A 20,485-nucleotide genomic window follows, 5' to 3' on the forward strand; every position below is an offset into this window, starting at 1 on the left:
CTCCTCCCTTATGGGAGAGGGACAAACAGTCCATGAGCAGGGTGGGTGGGATACTTCATGATGTTACTGGCCCTTTTCTGCCACCGTTCAGTATACACGTGTCCTTGATGTCGGGTTGGTTGGTGCTGGTGATGCGCTGGGCAGTTTTGACTACTGGCTATGCAGCCCACCTGTCCACTGCACATCTGTAGGAGACTGAGCAGTGATGTGCATAGACCAGTTCTCAACAAAGGTAGCAGCTGCTTGGGAGCCTCCACACCATTCACCAAGTCTACTCTGCCATTCTACCATGGCTGATTTATTATCCCTCCTAACCCTATTCTCCAGCCTTCGCCCTGTAACCTTGCCACACACACTAATCAAGAACCTGTCTACTTCCGCTTTAAACATACCCAATGACTTGGCCTCCATAGCTGTCTGTGGCAATGAATTCCACAGATTCACCACCCTCTGGCTAAAGAAATTACTGCTCATCTCAATTCTAAAGGGATATCCTTTTATTCTGAGGTTGTCTCTTTTGGTCCAAGACTCTCCCAGAACTGAAAACATCTTCTCCACGTACATGGTTTTACACGCCTCTGCAAGATCATCTCTTGGTCAACCATCTCCAGGGAAAATTAAGTCCTAGCTATCAAACCTCTGCCTGCCACTCGATCCCTCAAGCCCTGGCAACATCCTTTTCCAGATGTCTTTCCTTAAACAAGACAACCAAACTGTCCACAATAATCCAAGTGTATACTCATAAACCATAAATAACAGATAATAGAATGAGAGGGATGAGGGCAGGAAACCCTGTGCAAAAACCAATCATTAGTATGTTAGCACTGGCATCCACAATCATCAAAACACACACAATACACTGGAGGAATTCAAGAGGTCAGAAAGCATCTATAAATTGTCAACGTTTCAAGCCAAGACCTTTCCCCAGGTCTCAGATTTCTTTTCCATAGATGCTGCCTGACCTGCTGAGTTCCTCCAGTATTTCGTGTGATGCTCTGGGCTTCCAGCATCTGCAGACTCCCTTGTGTTGATGATTGTCTGCTCCACTATCATGAAGTGCTTTGAAAGACTACTCATTGAGTACATTAACTCCAACCTCACAGACAACCTCGATCCACTACAATTCACCTACCGCCAAAGCAGGACTACCCTCTCCCTGGCACTACACTCACCTCTGGAGCATCTGGTCAGGAAAGACACCCATGTCAGACTATGACTTATTGACTGCAGTTCCACCCATAACTCCAAGCAAACTCATCTGCAACTCCTCGACCTGGAAGCCAACATCTCCTCTGGAACTGGGTCCTTGACTTCCCCACCAATGGTCTGTAAGGAGAGGCAGCAACACCTCTGCCATGATTATTCAAAACACACAAGTTTGCATCCTCAGCCCTCTATTCTACACTCCTGACTGCGTGGCCAAATTCTGCTCCCACTTCATCTACAAGTTTGCAGATGATACCGCTGTAGCGGGCTGTATCCCAAATAACCATGAGTCATAGTTCAGGAAGGAGCTAGAGAGTTTAGTGATGTGGTGTTATGACAACTGCCTTTCTCCTCAGTGTCAGTACAGGTTTCCCCCACTATCCGAAGTTAGAGCGTTCCACCGTGCTCCAGTGCCCTACCACTCATCTTGTAAGGGTAGGTGGAAGGTAAAGAGCCGGAGAAAAGGGATCTGGTAGGACAGGAGAGTGGACCATAGGAGAAAGGGAAGAAGGAGAGGCACCATGGCAAGTAAGAAGAAGAGATAAGAGGCCAGAGTAGGGAATAGAAGAGGGAAAGGGAAGGAGAAGCACCCTATCGGGGTACATCACAGCAACTGCTCTGCCTGTGACTGTATAATACTGCAGAGAGCTGTGGACACATCACAGAACCAGACTCCCCTCCACGGACTCTGCCTACGCTTCACACTGCCTCAGTAAAGCAGTCAGAACAATCGAAGACCTCACCCACGCCAGGCATTCTCTCTTCCCCCTACCAGGCAGAAGATGCAAAATCCTGAAAGCACGGACCACCGGGTCAAGGACAGCTTTTATCCCGCTGCTGTAAGACAACTGAAGGATCTGTGACCTCCAAGTCTACCTCGTTATGACTTTGTACATCATTGCCTGCCTACGCTGCAATTTCTCTGAAACTGTAACACTTTATTCTGCATTCTGTTACTGCTTTCCCTTGTACTACCTCGATACACTGTGTAATGATTTGATCTACATGAACTATATGCAAGACACGGTACCTTGGTACACGTGACAGTAATAAACCAGTTTACCAAAACAAGAGAATTGGGCTGATAGGATTACTCTACTAAGATGGGCAGAATGGTCTCTTGGTGTGGTAACTCAGGCAATGAAGGCCACATTGAAACAAAAAGAAACAAGCACCTCATCTGTGCACAGCAAGATCCCACTAACAGGTCTGCGGCCACAACTAGTCATTGATTGCTATGAGATGATTCAGAGGGTCATCTCCAACCCCTCCATGGGGAAAAATGCCCCTGCTGCCCTCCAACATTGGCCCCAGCCCACTCTACACCCACCCCCGAGGGTGAAAGATGTCTAAGGAGTCTCCTCACTGGAGGGGAGCACTCACGGACAGAAAGAGGCCTGCAGGCACTGAGAGAAGGAGGAGGTGGTGGGGGTAGATGTTCTTAGAGTGATACAGAGGTGGGGAGGGGGGGCTACCAAATGCCAATGCTTTGAGCTGTGTAAATAGGAACAGACCAGGCTGGATTTAGAGTTTGTGAAATGTGTCATCCTGTGCCCACGAAGTTCAGGAATCCACTGTGGCCTAGAATGAGATAACTCCTTCAAAGCAGCAGCACCGAGGTTGCCTGGAATTTGCTCCCGGCTGAATAAAATTGCTCAGATTACAGCGAGACGGCCCAGTGCACTCAGAGCTTGCCACACAGATGTTGCAGTGTTTCCTTATCCGCCGCTGGTTTCCATGGTAATGTGGCTCAGGAAGAGGCCGGCCTGACAAATTACTGCACCCAGAGACATTCCAGGCTGGACAGCAGTGCTGTAAACCAAGGACACCAGATCGGCCGTTGGTGACCACTGGCCGACGGCAGCCCAGGGTGACCAGAGCCACCGATGGCAGCCCAGGGTGACCACTGGCTGACGGCAGCCCAGGGTGACCAGAACGGCCGATGGCAGCCCAGAGTGACTAGAGTGACCACTGACCGACAGCAGCCCAGAGCAGCCGACGGCAGCCCAGAGTGACCAGAGTGACCACTGACCGACAGCAGCCCAGAGCGACCGACGGCAGCCCAGGGTGACCAGAGTGACCACTGACCGACAGCAGCCCAGAGCGACCGACGGCAGCCCAGGGTGACCAGAGTGACCACTGACCGACAGCAGCCCAGAGCGACCGACGGCAGCCCAGGGTGACCAGAGTGACCGGCAGCAGCCCAGGGTGACCAGAGCGACCGACGGCAGCCCAGGGTGACCACTGACCGACAGCAGCCCAGAGCGACCAACGGCAGCCCAGGGTGACCAGAGCCACCGATGGCAGCCCAGGGTGACCACTGACCGACAGCAGCCCAGGGTGACCAGAGCGACCGACGGCAGCCCAGGGTGACCAGAGCGACCGACGGCAGCCCAGGGTGACCAGAACCACCGATGGCAGCCCAGGGTGACCAGAGCCACCGATGGCAGCCCAGGGTGACCACTGACCGACAGCAGCCCAGGGTGACCAGAGCGACCGACGGCAGCCCAGGGTGACCACTGACCGACAGCAGCTCAGGGTGACCAGAGCCGCCGATGGCAGCCCAGGGTGACCAGAGCGGCCGATGGCAGCCCAGGGTGACCAGAGCGGCCGATGGCAGCCCAGGGTGACCAGAGCGGCCGATGGCAGCCCAGGGTGACCAGAGCGGCCGGCGGCAGCCCAGGGTGACCAGAGCGACCGGCGGCAGCCCAGGGTGACCAGAGCGGCCGATGGCAGCCCAGGGTGACCATAGCGGCCGATGGCAGCCCAGGGTGACCACTGACCGATAGCAGCCCAGAGCCACCGATGGCAGCCCAGGGTGACCAGAGCGGCCGATGGCAGCCCAGGGTGACCACTGACCGATAGCAGCCCAGAGTGACCGGCGGCAGCCCAGGGTGACCAGAGCGGCCGGCGGCAGCCCAGGGTGACCAGAGCGGCCGATGGCAGCCCAGGGTGACCAGAGCGACTGACGGCAGCCCAGAGTGACCAGAGCGACCGACGGCAGCCCAGAGCAATCGACGGCAGTCCAGGGTGACCAGAGTGACCGATAGCAGCCCAGGGTGACCAGGGCGACCGACGGCAGCCCAGAGTGACCAGAGCGACCGACGGCAGCCCAGGGTGACCAGAGTGACCGATGGCAGCCCAGGGTGACCAGAGTGACCGACGGCAGCCCAGGGTGACCAGAGTGACCGATGGCAGCCCAGGGTGACCAGAGTGGCCGAAGGCAGCCCAGGGTGACCAGAGAAACTCTGACACTGGAGAGGGTTCAAAGGTGGTTCATGAAAATGATTCCAGGATTGAACAGCTTCATATGAGGAGCATTTGATGGCTCTGGGCCTGTATTCACTAGAATTCAGAAGAATGAGGGTGACCTAACTGAGAACTCTCACATGTTGAAAGGCCTTGATAGAGTGGATGTGGAGCGAATGTTTCCTATAGTGGGGGAGTCTAGGACCAGAGGACACTGCCTCAGAATAGAGGGACATCCTTTCAGAATAGAGATGAGGAGGAATTTATTCAGCCCGAGGGTGGAGAAACTGTGGAATTCATTGCCTTCAGAGGCTGCGGAGGCCAAGTCTCTACACATATTTAGGGCAGAGGTTCACAGATTCTTGACCGGTCAAGGCACGAAGTGATACGGGGAGAAGGCAGCAGATGAGCTGAGAGGAAAATTGGATCAGCCATGATGAAAGGGTGGAACCAGCTCGATGGGCCAAATGGCCTAATTCCACTCCTATAACTTATGCTCTAACGGTGACCGACAGCATCCCAGAGAGACGAATGTTCAAAAGCATCCAAGAGACAAGAGTGACCAGCAGAAGCTCAGAAAGACGAGAGTGACCGATACGAACTCAGAATGGCCACTGTCCAGTAGCAGGTCAGACCAGAGTAAGCACTCGGCAGTAACAGCTCAGAGTGACCAACACGCCAAAGTGAGGCAGTGGAGCTCAGAGTGACCAACACGCCAAAGTGAGGCAGTGGAGCCCAGAGTGACCAACAGTCACAACGTCATTGCCTTACAACATTAGGCCCTTCAGCCCATCGCCAACACCAGCTATTTGCTTGCCCACACTAGGACAGTATCTTTCGACTTGCTGCCTATTCTGCGCTGTCTAAATGCCTCTGGAATGCAGTAACTGTATTGGACTTTATCAGCAAGTTCCCACTATCAACCGCATTCTGGGTGAAATCAAACTTAGCCCTCAGCTCTCCTTTAAAACTCCCATCTCACATTATACACGTGCCATCCTTGTCTCGGACGCCCCGCAGCACAAAGTGCTGATTACTAGCCTGTCCAAATCTCCGAATCACGGTCACAATGCACTTGCTCCAATCCATACTATCGATATTTCAGTTCTCAAAGATTCAGCACCTTAATGGGCCCTTCCAGCCCAATTACACCCATGTGACCAATTAACTTACTACCCCAAATGTCTCTGTGGCGCGTGGCCAAGTGGTTAAGGTGTTGGACTAGCGATCTGAAGGTCGTGAGTTTCAGCCCTAACCGAGGCACCGTGTTGTGTCCTTGAGCAAGGCACTTAAACCACACACTGCTCCAGTCCACCCAGCTGAAATGGGTACCGGCAAAATGCTGGGGGTTAACCTCGCGATAGACTGGCGTCCTATCCGGGGGAAGAGTCTCATACTCTCAGTCGCTTCACGCCACGGAAACCAACATAAGCACTGCTCTGATGGGCCTGTAAGACTCAAGACAGAGTCACAGGGAGAAAGTACAAACTCCTTACAGACAGCGGCTGGAATTGAACCCCGATCACTGGCAGTCCAATTGCATTATGCTGTCCTTGTACTTCTTTTAAATGTTGAAATCAAATCCTTTTCCACCATTTCTACTGACAGCTCATTCCACACTCGCAACATCTTAGGCCATAATACATAGGACCAGAATTAGGCCATTTGGCCCATCGAGTCTTCTCCTATCATGTCTGATTTATATCATCCCCATCTCCCGCCTTCTCCCCATATTTGATGCCCTGACTAATCAAAAACCTATCAAGCTTCGCTTTAAACATACCCAGTGACTTGGCCTCCACAGCTATCTGTGGCAATGAATTCCTCAGATTCACCACTCCCTGGCTAAAGAAATTCCTCCTCATCTCTGTTCTAAATGGCAATCCCTCTATTCTGAGGCTGTGTCCTCTGGTCTTAGACGTCCCTCTATAGGAAACATCCTGTGCAAGTCCACTCTATCTAGGCCTTTCAATATTAAATAGGTTTCAATGATTGAAACACTCTCTCCACATCCACCCTACCCAGGCCTTTCAATATTCTATTGGCTTCAATGAGTGGAGTAGTTCTCGCTCAAATTCCCCTTGAAGATTTCACCTTTCACCCCAAAGCCATGACCTCCAGTTCTGGTCTCACCCACCCCGAGGGGAAAAGGCCAGTCACCCCTCACACTGCAGCATACAGACAGTGCCACCATCACATTCGAGAGAGCAAGTGAAGGAGGTGGAACACAGCAGTGACGCCCGGAGCTGGAGCTCCTAATTACGTCGCGGTTATCTGGATTACAGTATTTCACCAGAACAACCCATCTGCAACAGCTCAGTTACCACCGGGGACAGCTCCAGTCACCACGGCAACGGCCGCCTCTAACAAGTGGTTACCACACAACAAACACGAGCCCAGAGGAGAGGCTTCACAGTGGAGACAGAGCACAGAAGGCAGACATCAGCGTCTGCCGACTGGCTGGTAAACCGCCCCTTCACCTCCCCCCCACCCCGCTTTTACCCCACAGCCCTCAACGTGTACGCGTTTAGTTCCTGTTGAGTCCGCCGCCACTGCCCTATCACGTTCACCGTCCCAACGTAAACACAAAATTCACTTAATTCTCCCTCTGAATTGCCTGAAACCAGGAATGTCAGATTCCGGTTCTGAGCATTGCTTAGCCAGTAAGGGGAAATTACACCTACACACCTTTCAGACCGATTATATGATTTCCATAATCCTTGCTTTATTCCTGAAGGAGGCATCGATAAATCGATCAGCTCCCAGACACATACAGAGAGAAACTATAAGACATGAGAGAAAAGGTTGAGCAAGCTACAGCCTTTTTCTTTAGAGCGAAGGAGGATGAGAGGTGAGTTGATCGAGGTGTACAACATGATAAGAATCATAGATCAAGTGGACCAGGGCTGAAATGGCTAATACCAGGAGACTTAAGTTTAAAGTGATTGGAGGAAGTTCTGGGGGGATGACAGACATAAGGTTTCTGTTTACACAGAGTGGTGGGTATGTGGAACACACTGCCAGGGCTGGTGGTAGAGACAGATACATTAGGGACTTTTCAAGAGACCCTAGGCTCAAGAATGACTGAGAAATGGACGGTTATATAAGGAAAGGTTAGGCTGATCTTGAAGTAGGTTAGAAGGACAGCACAACATTGCAGACCGAAGGGCCTATACTGTGTTGTAATGGCCTATGTAAGATATAGGAAAAAAATTAGGCCATTCAGCCCATTGAGTCTGCTCTGTCATTCCATCACGGCTGATTTATTTTCCCTCTCAACCCCATTCCCCTGCCTTCTCCCCGTAAACTTTGATGCCCTGATTAATAAATATCTCACCAACTTCTGCCTTAAACATACCCAATGACGTGGCCATCACAGCCGTCTGTACCGATGAATTCCGCAGATTCACTACCTTCAGGCTAAGGAAATTTCTCCCTATCTACGTTCTAATTGGCTGTGTGTGAGGCTGTACCCTCTGGTCCTAGACTCCCCCACCATCCTCTTCATGGCCACTCTACCTGTGTTCTAATTGCCCGTCCTTGTGTTGCGAGACTGTGCTCTCTGGTCCTAGACTCCCCACCATCCTCTCGATGGCCACTTTATCGGGGCCTTTCAAGAATTTGGAGAATGCAAGGGGAAAATCATCAGTTATTGAGAGGAATTCGGTAACTGGCTATCAGCAACCTGCACAGCAGGGCAAAGGAACAGGCCCCTTGGCCCACAGTATCTGCACTGAGCACGATGACAATTTAAACTATTCCCATTCCAACATGTCAGTCCATGGCCTCCTCTCCCGCCACACTGAGGCCACTCTCAAGTTGGAGGATCAACACCTCATGTTCGGTCTAGGCAGCCTCCAATTTGAAGACATGAACACTGATTTCTCCAACTCCCGGTAACTTTTTCCCCCACTCCCTTTCCTTCTTCATCAATTCCCCACTCTGGCCCCTTACCTCTTCTCCTCACCTGCCCCTTCTCCCATGGTCCACTCTCCTCTCCTATCAAATTCCTTTACCTTTTCCACCTATCACCTCCCAGCTTCTTATTTCATCTCCCCTTCCCCCACCCACCCGGTCTCACCCATCGCCTTCCAGCGTCCTCCTTCCCCTCCCCCACCTTTTTATTCCGGTGTTTTTCCACATCCTTCCCAGTCCTGCTGAAGTCAATTGTTTATTCATTTCCATAGATGCTGCCTGACCTGCTGAGTTCCTCCAGCCTTTTGTGTGTGTTGCTCTGGATTTCGTGTTCCAAATTAATCACCATCAATTTTGCCTTCATATTATCCACATCCCTCCATATTCACGTCTCACAGCATCTCTAACACCGCCTGCTTCTATCAACATCTGAGCCTCCCACCACAAAAACCACTTCACCCCACACATCTCCTTTGAACTCTCTCCCTCTCATCTGAAAAAAAAATGTCCTTAACTATTTGACATCTTTCCTCGGGATAAAGATTCTGACTGCCCAGAAATCCCATTGTGTATTTTTGTCTCGTTAAGATTACTATTTGGAAGGATAAGTTGCCATTTTAGGAAGTTCGGTGTGGTTGAGAGTGAGATTGAGAACAGAGCGGGCGGCCTAATGGAGCGCGGGCCCATGATGGGTTCCAGTACTCGCTAATCAAAGTGTCGAGCGAGATTGAATTCAACAAGGACGAGAGCGGAAAGCAATTTAGCACCGCTGCCTACATTTGACCGGTCTCGCTCTGACTTGCCGCTGCCGGAGGAACATGCAGGGGGCTTGGGCCTTGTGCAAGGTTCAATCCATGGGGTTTGTGGATTGGACTCTGGGTCATGTTATGATGTGGCTCTGGTTATTCCTCGCTTCATTGCCGTTTCGTTCAGGGCGGACTGGCCCTGGGGCCTGCAGTTAACGAATGACAGCCCTAAACTGAACTGAACTGAACATTCCAAGACTACTTCAAGGATTCTGCAGTTTGATGCTTTAATTCTGAGGTTTGCCGTTTGCGTGATTTGTGCTTTTTTCTGCACGTTGGGCGTTACATGTTTTCTTTGAAGGGGTTCCGTGGTGTTTCTTTGTTTTGTGCCTGCCTGCAGGAGTCAAATCTCAGGGTTGTATACCTCATGCATACTTTGATAATAAATGTACCATGAATCTTTTCAGAAAGATTAGAAAGAAATATTATCTTTACTTGTGACATTCACATCAAAACACACAGTGAAATGCACCAAATCAAACTGACGAGCATTCCACACCCTCACCCCCTTCTGAAATAAGAAGTTCCCTCTCGGGTTCCCCCGAAATATTTCAGCTTTCACTCTCAATCAATGACCTCATGCTCTAGTCTCACCCAACCTCACTGGAGGAAGCCTGCCTGCACTTACACTATCTATACCCCTCATAAATCTGTCCACCTCCATGAAATCTCCGCTCATTCTCTGGTAATGCATTCTCAAGATCTGTACATTCTGCCTCTTTGGGGGGTGGGGAAGAGAGAATGTCTGGGGTGGGTGGGGTCTTTGATAACATTGACTGCTTTCCCAAGGCAGCAAGACAGAGTCAAGTGAGAATTGATTTCTGAGAGTCACGTGCATCCGGCTACAGTGGAACTGTTTGCTTTGCATGCCATCCATACAGATCATTCCTTACATCAGTATTTTCCTCCACAGACACTGCTCGACCTGCCGGGCTCCCCCCAGCTCTGTGTGTTTTTAATTCCCCAGGTTCCGGGATCTGCAGTCCCCACTCTCGCAAATCTCCACTGAAGTAGGTGCCAGGGCTGGTGGCAGAGGCAGATACGTACATTTGGGACATTTACGTGACTCTTAGAGAGGAACATGGATGACGAATATCAGACGGTGATGTGGGAGGGATGAGTTACCTCACTATTTTTACCCTCTTTTGGCAGATAAATGATGTGTACATAGATATGAAATTGTTGTTTTGTGGTAGCAGTACAGTGCAAGACATAATATATACTATAGATTAGAATCAGAATCAGGTTTATTATCACCGGCATGTGACGTGAGATTTGTTAACTTAGCAGCAGCAGTTCAATGCAATACATAACCTAACAGAGAAAAAAGTAAACAAAATAAAAATACTAATAAATAAACAAGTAACTAACTCAATTACATTAATTGAATAGATTGTTTAAAACGCGCAAAAACAGAAATACTGTATATTTAAAAAAATTAAGGTAGTGTCCAAAGATTCAATGTCCATTTAGGAATCAGATGGCAGAGGGGAAGAAGCTGTTCCTGAATCACTGAGTGTGGGCCTTCAGGCTTCTGTACCTCTACCTGATGGTAACAGTGAGAAAAGGGCATGCCCTGGGTGCTGGGAGTCCTTAATAATGGACGCTGCCTTTCTGAGATACCGCTCCCTAAAGATGCCCTGGGTACTTTGTAGGCTAGTGCCCAGAGATTTACAACCTTCTGCAGCTTCTTTTGGTCCTGTGCAGTAGCCCCTCCACACCAGACAGTGATGCAGCCTGTCAGAGTGCTCTCCACGGTACAACTATAAAAGTTTTTGAGTGTTTACAATAAGAAATTGTAATATATACAGTATATACTTTGATTCCTTAGTCAGGGATGGTGGTGGGGACAAGCTCCCATTCCCTATTAAATGCTCCCAATGGTGTGTATCTCAAATAGCCTCTGACAACCAAGTCCAGCTCCCGGCCCTCATGTGTGGCCCAGCTAATAAGCACGGCAGAACCATTTCTACTGACAGGAGAAGGGGCAAAGGCTCCTTAAAACCAGTCGCTTCGAGCAAACGGGGCTCATCAACCATAGTCGGCAGCTCAACAAAGAGAAGGAAAAGTCTGATCTCAAAACACCACTGCCTTGCGGCTATATTCACTCACGGGGAAGGTTTCGGGAGTAAACCCTGAGGAAGAGTCCAGAGCTGAGGTTCCTAAGGCAGTGTTATGTTGAGTTCAACACTGACCAGCGACTCCTGAGACACCACTGCTGCCAAACTGTATCGGTCTCTGCCGTTCCTTTGGATTCATCAGCTGCGTGGGGAGGGGGGAGTCTGCTACATGGGCAACAGCTTGCTCTCCATTTCGCACTGCCCTGGCTTGGGTATCACATAGATAGTTAGGATGTAATATCGATGACTGACACTGACCAATGGCAGGCCTCATATATACCAATACAGTAGCAAAGGGGCCTAAGACTTTTGCTCAGTACTGTAGTAATATTATGTATCGCACTGTTGCCGTGAAAAAACAAATTTCATGGCACATGGAATCAATGATAAACCTGATTCTGATCTGGGTCTCTACCGTGGGCTGAGAGCGGGAAGGGGGCGGGGAGAGAGGAATCATGGCTGGGAAAAGAGAAAGGGAGAGGGGGAGGGAGCGGGAAGCACCAAAGAGGCATTCTGTAATGATAAATAAACCAATTGTTTGGAACCAAATGACCTTGCCTGGTGTCTCAGGACTGGGTGAGTCTATACCCACGCCACCCCCTGCCCCGGCACTCCTTCTCTGCCACCTGCCCCACACCCCTCCCACGGCGCTCCACCCTCACCATTCCAAATTCTTTGCTCCTGACAGATTTACAAACTCACTCCCTGCTCCATGTTGACAATAAGAATACTGTGCAAGAGTCTCAGGCACCCTAGCTATATATGTTTACAGCGATGAATTCTCTTATAGGGAGACTACTCGCCCTGTCCGTCTGAACTTCCTTCCAGAGCTGCCGCTGAACCTGCTGGACTCGTGCAACCAGTTGAGCTGGTTCTGCGGAAGACGCCGACAGCCAGCCGGCCTTGCACACGCTCCAGTGGTGTGCAGCACGTCAGGGAGGGTCAGCACAGAGTTACACCTCATCACAACAAAAGGCTGCCGAGGCCAAGTCAGTGGGTGCATGTAAAACGGAGGTTGATAGGTTATTGACTAGTCAGGGTGTCAAAGGTCACAGGGAGAGGGCAGGAGAACGGGGCTGAGAGGGAAGTGTAGTGGCTGGGACAACACTTTACAGTACTGGGGACCCTGGTCCTGTCTGTCTGTGAGGAGTTTTGTGCGTTCCCCCATAACCGCGTGGATTTCATCCAGCTTCCTCTCACATTCTAAAAATGTACCAATTGTTGGGTTAATTTGCCAATGAAGATTGTCCATGATTAGGCTCGGATTAAATTGGGGATCGCTGGACCGCATGGCTCGAAGGGCTGGAAGGAACTATTCCGCACCGTATCTCAATAAGGTACATATTTTTTAAAATCAGCCACGATGGAACTGCCGAGCAAACTCAATGAGCTGAATGGCCTAATTCTGCATCTATGTCTTAATTCTTTATTTCTCCATTTGTTTGTTTATTTAGCAATACAGTAGGTCCAACACAGTGCCCGAATCTAATCACAGGACAATTTACAGTGACCAGTTAACCCACCCACTAAGTCTTTGGACTGTGGGAGAAAACCCACACATTCCACAGACAAAGCTGGAATTGACATCCGAACTGCACACTGCAAACTGTACTAATTGTTATGCTCCGTAAACCCCTGGACCGTATGAAGCCCTGGAGTATACAGGGAGTATACCGCAAGCAAATGGCAAGGGCAAAAAAAGTGGACATAAGACAGCTTTAGCAGCTGATGTCAAAGTAAACTGAAAGAAATCCTACCAGTGGGACAATAGTATGTCTCATACTATCTGCACAACATATCAGACATTTTGCACGTCTCACGTGGAAAGGTTGAGTGAGCTGGGGCTTCTCTCTTTGGGAGTGAGGGAGGGTGAGAGGGGACTTGATCAAGGTGTACACGGTAATAAGAGGCACAGATTGAGTGGACATTTTTCCCAGCGTGGAAGTGGCTGACACAAGGGGGCATAGGTATCACTGTAGGGTAGTGCGACACTGTTACAGCTTGGGCCATTCCAGGGTTCGGAGTTCAATTCTGGCATTTCTGTGCGTCCTCCCCAAGGAATGAGTCAGTTTTTTCCTGGTTTTCCGGTCTCCTCCCCTATCCTAGGTAGGATAATTAATTGGTCAGTGTAAATTTTCCCGTGTGTAGATTAGGCTTAATCAGGTTTGTTGGGGATGGCTGGGGCTGCATAACCTACTCCACCTTGCATCTCTAAATAAAAAACAAAAAATGAAACAATAAATAATTTCAAAGTGATTGCAGGAAAGTATATGGGATGTCAGAGATGTGTAGGTACACAAACTGGTGGGTGGGTGTGGAACGCACTGCTTGAGGTGGAGGCAGAGACAGATATATTAGGGACATTTAAGAGACTCAGACAGACACATGGATGGAAGAAAAATGGAGGGTTATGTAGGAGGGAAGGGTTAGATTGATCTTGGAGTAGGTTAAAAGGTCTGCACAACATCATGGGCCGAAGGCCTGTACTGTTCTATGTTGAGGGCAAAAGAGTGAGTAGGGAGAGAAAAGGACCCATTAAAGATTGATGTATGGAGCCACAGAAGATGGGAAAGTTCAAATCAAGTCTATTGTCATGTGCAGTGAGGTACGAATACAACGAAAGGCTGTTTGCGGCAGCATAAGATCATAAGCCATAGAAACAGAGTTAGTCCATTCAGCCCATCGAGTCTGCTCTGCCATTCTATCATGGCTGATTTATTATCCCTCTCAACCCCATTCTCCTTCCTTCTCCCTGTAACCTTTGGCACCCTGACTAATCAAGAGTCTATCATCGTCTGCTTTAAATATACTCAATAACTTGGTTTCCACAGCTGCCTGTGGCAATGAATCCCACAGATTCACCATCCTCTGGCTAAATTTCTGTTCCAAATGGACACCCCTCTATTCTGAGGCTGTGCCCTCTGGTCCTAGACTCTCCCTCTATTGGAAATATCTTCTCCATATCCACTCTGTCCTGGCCTTTCAATATCCGATTAAGTTCCAATGAGAACCGTCCTTATTCTTCTGATCTCCAGTGAGTACAGGCCCAGAGCCATCAAAAGCTCCTCACATGTTATTAACCCTTTCATACCTGGGATCGCTGGTGAACCTCCTCTGGATCTTCTCAGATACCAGCGCATCCTTCCTTAGATCAGAGGCCCAAACCTGCTCACAATACTCCAAGTGGGGTCTGACTAATGGCTTATAAAGCCTCAGCAGTACATCCTAGCTTTCATAGTAGTCTATTTCGGCAGCATATAAGATTCCAAGAAGAGGGTAGAGTGAGGGAAGGAGGGGTGAGGAGGAGTGATGGGGAGGGTAAGGCAGTGATAGATCATAGTACAGTACAGCACAGGGATAGATTATCTGGCCCACATTCAGCCCCAGTGTAATGCTTTACAGTGCCAGCAACCCAGGCTCAATTCCTGTCACTCTCTGTAAGGAGTTGTTCATTCTCCCCATGTCCGTATGTGTTTCCTCCAGGTGCTCCAGTTTCCTCCCACATTCTAGAGACGTATGGGTGAGGGTTAGTAAATCGTGGCCGTGCTATGTATGCGCTGGAAACGTGGTGACAGTCGGACTGTGTTGGCCACTGATTCAAAGCAGCGCTGTATGTTTCGATGTACATGGGACGAATAAAGTGAATCTTTAACTTAGAATGTTTCAAGATGCAGAGAACAGAGGAGAGTGGGGAGAGCTGGTGGGAAGGTAAGGGAGGGTGAAGCAGTGTCAGAGCACAGAACAGTAACAGGCCTTTCTGCCCACAAAGTCTGCTTTGAACCCGCTGTCAAATTTAACTCAATTCCTTCTGCCTGCACCTAACTCCATCTCTCCATCACTGCATGGTAAAGATTCAAGATTGTTTAATGACATTTCCTGTACACAAGGGTAAAGGAAAATGAAATAATTGTTACTCCGGATTCAATGCAGCACAAAAAAACACATGATGAAATAAAGAACAGAATACAGAAACACAATAAATATAAATACATAAGATAGCCTATACACATAGACTGAATCAAAATCAGGTTTATTATCACCGGCATGTGACATGAAATTTGCTAACTTAGCAGCAGCAGTTCAATACAATACATAATCTAGCAGAGAGAGAGAAAAAAATAAAACATAATAAACAAGTAAATCAATTACATATATTCAATAAAGTTTTAAAAACATGCAAAAACAGAAATACTGCATATTAAATAAAGTGAGTGGTATCCAAAGATTCAACGTCTGTTTAGGAATCGGATGGCAGAGGGGAAGAAGCTGTTCCTGAATCGCTGAGTGTGTGCCTTCAGGCTGCTTGTATGTTCATAAAGTGACTCCAGGCATACGAGTGGTGACTGACAGGAAATGATTCAGTTGTGGTGGTGGGGGGTGTGGAGAGGTGGGTTAGTGGGTGGAGGTGTTGATCAGCCTTACTGCCTGGGGAAAGTCACTGTTTTTGAGTCTGGTGGGCCTGGAATGGAAACTCTCAAAGACTTCTGACCTACCTACTTCCACCACTTCCCATAGTGGTCCTTACCTGGTCTGGGATTATACGTGACTCCAGACCCACCAAAGCAAGTGATGCATATGACTCAAGTCACACAGCCCAAGAGCGATTGGTGATGAGTGCCCGAAGGCAGAGCAAGTTAAGAGGACAACACAGTAATGTAGCTGGTAGAGACTCTGCCGCACAGCCTCAGGGGTCCAGGGTCATTCCTGACCTTCGGTTCAATGTTGAAACTAAATTCATTATCAAACTACATGTATGTCACCATATACAACCTTGAGATTCATTTTCTAGCGGGCATACTCAATAAATCTATAGAATAATAACCATAACTGAAAGAAATGAAAGGCTGCCCAATTTGGGCATTCAACCAGAGTACAGAATACAACAAACTGTGCAAATACAAAAGTAAAGAAATAATAATAATAAATAAGCAATAAATATCGAGAACATGAAGAGTGCTTGAAAGCAGGCCCATAGATTGTAGGAACTTTTCAATGATGGGGCAAGTGAAGTCGAGTGCTGTCTGTATGGAGTTTGCACCAGGGTGGGTCTCCCTTGGGTGCTCTGGATTCAGGCCAAGACTCTTCATGAAGACACTGTTTATTCCTCTTCATAGATACTGTCTGAACTGTTTAGTTCCTCCAGCATTTACGTGTGTGCTGACGTTAGAGTTGTTTATTAAGAGTTCAAAGTAAGTTTATAATCAATGTATATACTGTATATGTCACCATATACAACCCTGAGATTCATTTTCTTGAGGGTACACTCAATTAATCTATAGAATAATAACCACTATTGCATGTACCAAAATACGACAGTGAACAGTTTTGCCACCTAGACAGATCATTCTACACAAGTACATCAGCAGACTTGGTCATGTTGGTATATCAGCTGGTGCAGACACTCTGCCGACATCGGGTGGAGGTGCTTCTGCCTACATCAGCGGCGTTGAGCCTGAGACAGCTGAGAACCTGAAACTCCTGAATGGTGAACTTCATCGATAGTCTGTCCATTTCTAAGTATGTTGATATCATGACCAAGAAAGTTCGCCAAAGCCTCAACTTCCCCAGGAGGCTGAAAAAATTCAGCTGGTCCCCGTTGAGCCAAACCTATTTTTATCATTGCAGCATAAAGCACCCTAGCCTGATGAATCATGGCTTGGCAGATACATTAGGGACACGTAAGACTCTTGGATAGGCAAATGGATGATAGAAAACTGAAGGGTTATGTGGGAGGGAAGGGTTAGATTAATTTTGAAGTAGATTAAAAGGTCGACATGACATTGTGGGCCGAAGGGCCTGTGCTGTTCTATATTGTAAGTATAAGAGTGATGAGGGAGAGTACAATGCCCATTAAAGATGAATGAGGTCACTGACGTGAGGAGCCACTGGAGACAGGAAAGGTCAAATCAAGCCTATTGTCAGCGCAATAGACAATAGATGCTAGAGTAGGCCATTTGGCCCTTCCAGCCAGCACCACCATTCACTGTGATCATGGCTGATCATCCACAATCAGTACCCCGTTCCTGCCTTCTCCCCATATCCCTTGACTCCGCTATCTTTAAGAGCTCTATCTAACTCTTTCTTGAAAGCATCCAGAGAATTGGCCTCCACTGCCTTCTGAGGCAGAGCATTCACAGATCTACAACTCTCTGGGTGAAAAAGATTTTCCTCAACTCCATTCTAAATGGCCTACCCCTTATTCTTAAACTGTGGCTTCTGGTTCTGGACTCCTCCAACATTGGGAACGTGTTTCCTGCCTCTAGCGTGTCCAATCCCTTAATAATCTTATATGTTTCAATCAGATCCCCTCTCATCCTTCTAAATTCCAGTGTATACAAGCCCAGTCGCTCCAATCTTTCAATATATGACAGTCCTGCCATCCCAGGAATTAACCTCGTGAACCTACGCTGCACTCCCTCAACAGCAAAAATGTCCTTCCACAAATTTGGAGACCAAACCTGCACACAATACTCCAGGTGGGGTCTCACCAGGGCCCTGTACAGCTGCAGAAGGATCTCTTTGCTCCTATACTCAACTCCCCTTGTTATGAAGGCCAACATGCCATTAGCTTTCTTCACTGCCTGCTGTACCTGCATGCTTACACAGCACGAAAATGCAGTGACGTATGGATACGCATAAACACTGTTTGTAGCAGCAAAAAACCATAAGAACAGAATGAGGCCATTCGGTCCATTGAGCCTGTTCCATTATTCCACCATTATCCCTTTCAAACCCATTCTCCTGCCTTCTCCTCATAACCTTTGACACCCTGATTAATCAAGAACCTATCAACCTCTGCTTTAAGTATACTCAAAGACACTTGCCTTCACAGCTGTCTGTGGCCACGCTTTGCCAGTAACCACAATGAACAGGAAAGAGTTGTGGACACAGCTCAGCCCATCACAGAAACCATAGGCTTTGTCTGTACCTCCTGGTCTCAGTAAAGCCACCAGCAGAATCACCCCAGACATTCTCGTCCCTCTCCCATCAGGCAGAAGGTACAACAGCCTGAAAGCACGAACCACCAGGCTCCAGGACAGCTTCTATCAGACCCTCGTACAATAAGACAGACTCTTGACCTCACAATCTACCTGGTTATGATCCTGCCTTTTATCATTTACCTGCACTGCACTTTGTAACCAACACTTTGATTTGCACTGTCACTACTTTAACTTGTTCTACCTCGTTACCTTGTTGGAGCTGGGGGAAGAGAGGTGGCCTGACAGAGGTCTACCAGATGGCAAGAGGCATAGATCATGGACAACCGAAACTCCTTCCCAGCATGGAGATGGCTGATTGGAGGAAAGTATGGGGGTAGGTTTCTTTACATAGACTGGTGGGTGTGCGGAATGTACTGCCAGTGCTAGTGGCAGAGAGATACATTCAGGGTATTTAAGAGACTCTTAGACAGGCCCATGGATGAAAGAGAAATGGAGGGCTATGTAGGAGGGAAGGGTTAGGTTGATCTAGGAGTAGGTTGAAAGGTTGACAACATGGTGGGCCACAGGGCCTGTACAGTATGTTCTAGCTCAGCGCACCGTGTAATGACCTGATCTGGATAAACAATATACACCACAAGCTTTTCACTCTACCTTGGTACCCGTCACAATGGTGAACCGATTCCAAGTTGTAAGTTACCAACAGCTGAGGTCCTGTTCGTAACCCGGTACAAACCTGTCACAAACACCTCGCTCCAATACAATTTCCCGTCATTTTGTCGAACAGTGACTCTGTCCCCGAGAGCGCCAGGAGTTCCTATTCCGTGAACCTTATGTCCAGCTGCCTGCCGGAAGGCGCTCTACCACCCTGCTAGTGACATCTCAAGAAATTCTATTAGATTTGCCAAACACAACTAAATTCCATGTTGACTCTGCATAAGCACTTCATTTTCAAAGTGCGCCGTTAACACATCTTCCATAAAATATCGCAGCAAGCATCTTGCCAACATTTGAAGTTAGTCCAAATGGGCCACAATTCCCCATTATTCCTCCATTTCTTTCAGCAGCATTGTTACATGTAGTGTGGATAAGTCTGTGTGTGTGTGTGTCTGTCTGCATGTGTGTGACTGTGTGTGTGTGTGTTTGTGTCTCTGTGTGTGTGCTTGTGTGTGTGTGTGTGTGTGTGTGTGACTGTGTTTGTGTGTGTGTGTGTGTTTGTGTGTCTCTGTGTGTGTGTGTCTGTGTGTTTGTGTGTCTGTGTGTGTGTGTCTGTGTGTGTTTGTGTGTCTGTGTGTGTGTTTGTGTGTCTGTGTTTGTGTGTGTGTCTGTGTCTGTGTGCTTGTGTGTGTGTTTGTGTGTCTCTGTGTCTGTGTGCGTGTGTGTGTGTGTGTCCTCTCTCTGTGCGTCTGTCTGTCTCTACCTGTGAATGTCTGTGCTTGAGCTCCCCTCCCCAGCCGCCCCGCACTCACCACTTGCAGCACTTTGAGCACCCCGAGGGTGGAGCGCAGGTAGTCGGGGTCACACCTGAGATTCAGCCGGCGGCCGGGTAGCACCGGCTCCGTGGTCGGCTGATACGGGCTGCTCGCCCCGCTCATCATGGACGTGCTGGCCGCCTCCCCCTCGAACCCGTCCGCTTCCCGGGAATTCCTCATCATCCAGGCGGCTGGGATCCCCGCTCACGGGCGGGGGCACCGAGCGGCAGCGGCGGGGATGCAGCGCGGATCGGCGGCGCCAACAACCCGGGGAGCGCGGCCGCCGGCAAACTTTGTGTGGAGACGGAGCCGCTGCAACATGACCGGGACTCGAGCTCCCTCTCTCTGCCGCCCGCCTCCCCGACACCTCCCGCTCTCTCTCTCCCTCCCTCCCTCCTCCCATCTTCCCCGCCCCAAACACTCCATCCCAGCCCCTCCCTGCTCCGATCATCTCCAATCCTCTCTCTCTCCCAAAACGATCCTTCCCCCACCCCTCCCTCACCCTCCCCACCCTTCTCCCCCTCCGATCATCTCCAATCCCCTCTCTCTCTCCCAAAACAATCCTTCCCCCTCCCCTCCCTCACCCTCTCCACCCTTCTCCCCCTCCGATCATCTCCAATCCCCTCTCACTCTCCCAAAACAATCCTTCCCCCTCCCCTCCCCACCCTTCTCCCCCTCCGATCATCTCCAATCCCCTCTCACTCTCCCAAAACAATCCTTCCCCCTCCCCTCCCCACCCTTCTCCCCCTCCGATCATCTCCAATCCCCTCTCACTCTCC

The 20,485-nt window shown here is 49.1% G+C and overlaps 1 protein-coding gene across 3 annotated transcripts in view; it reads right to left on the reverse strand.

Moving 5' to 3' along the window:
* Positions 1-20,080, reverse strand: part of cmtm4 (CKLF-like MARVEL transmembrane domain containing 4) — an 84,780-nt gene extending 64,700 nt beyond the window's left edge. For 2 of the 3 annotated variants that reach the window (XM_073070435.1, XM_073070434.1), the window contains exon 1: positions 19,704-20,080. In XM_073070435.1, coding sequence (XP_072926536.1) covers positions 19,704-19,889 — 186 coding nt within the window. In that variant the 5' untranslated portion in view covers positions 19,890-20,080. The remainder of the gene's footprint in view (positions 1-19,703) is intronic. The other variant, XM_073070433.1, reaches the window with a different exon arrangement.
* Between the last annotated feature and the right edge of the window lie 405 nt (positions 20,081-20,485).

The sequence above is a fragment of the Hemitrygon akajei genome, chromosome 17 (genome assembly GCF_048418815.1).
Source record: "Hemitrygon akajei chromosome 17, sHemAka1.3, whole genome shotgun sequence".
Lineage (NCBI taxonomy): Eukaryota > Metazoa > Chordata > Chondrichthyes > Myliobatiformes > Dasyatidae > Hemitrygon > Hemitrygon akajei.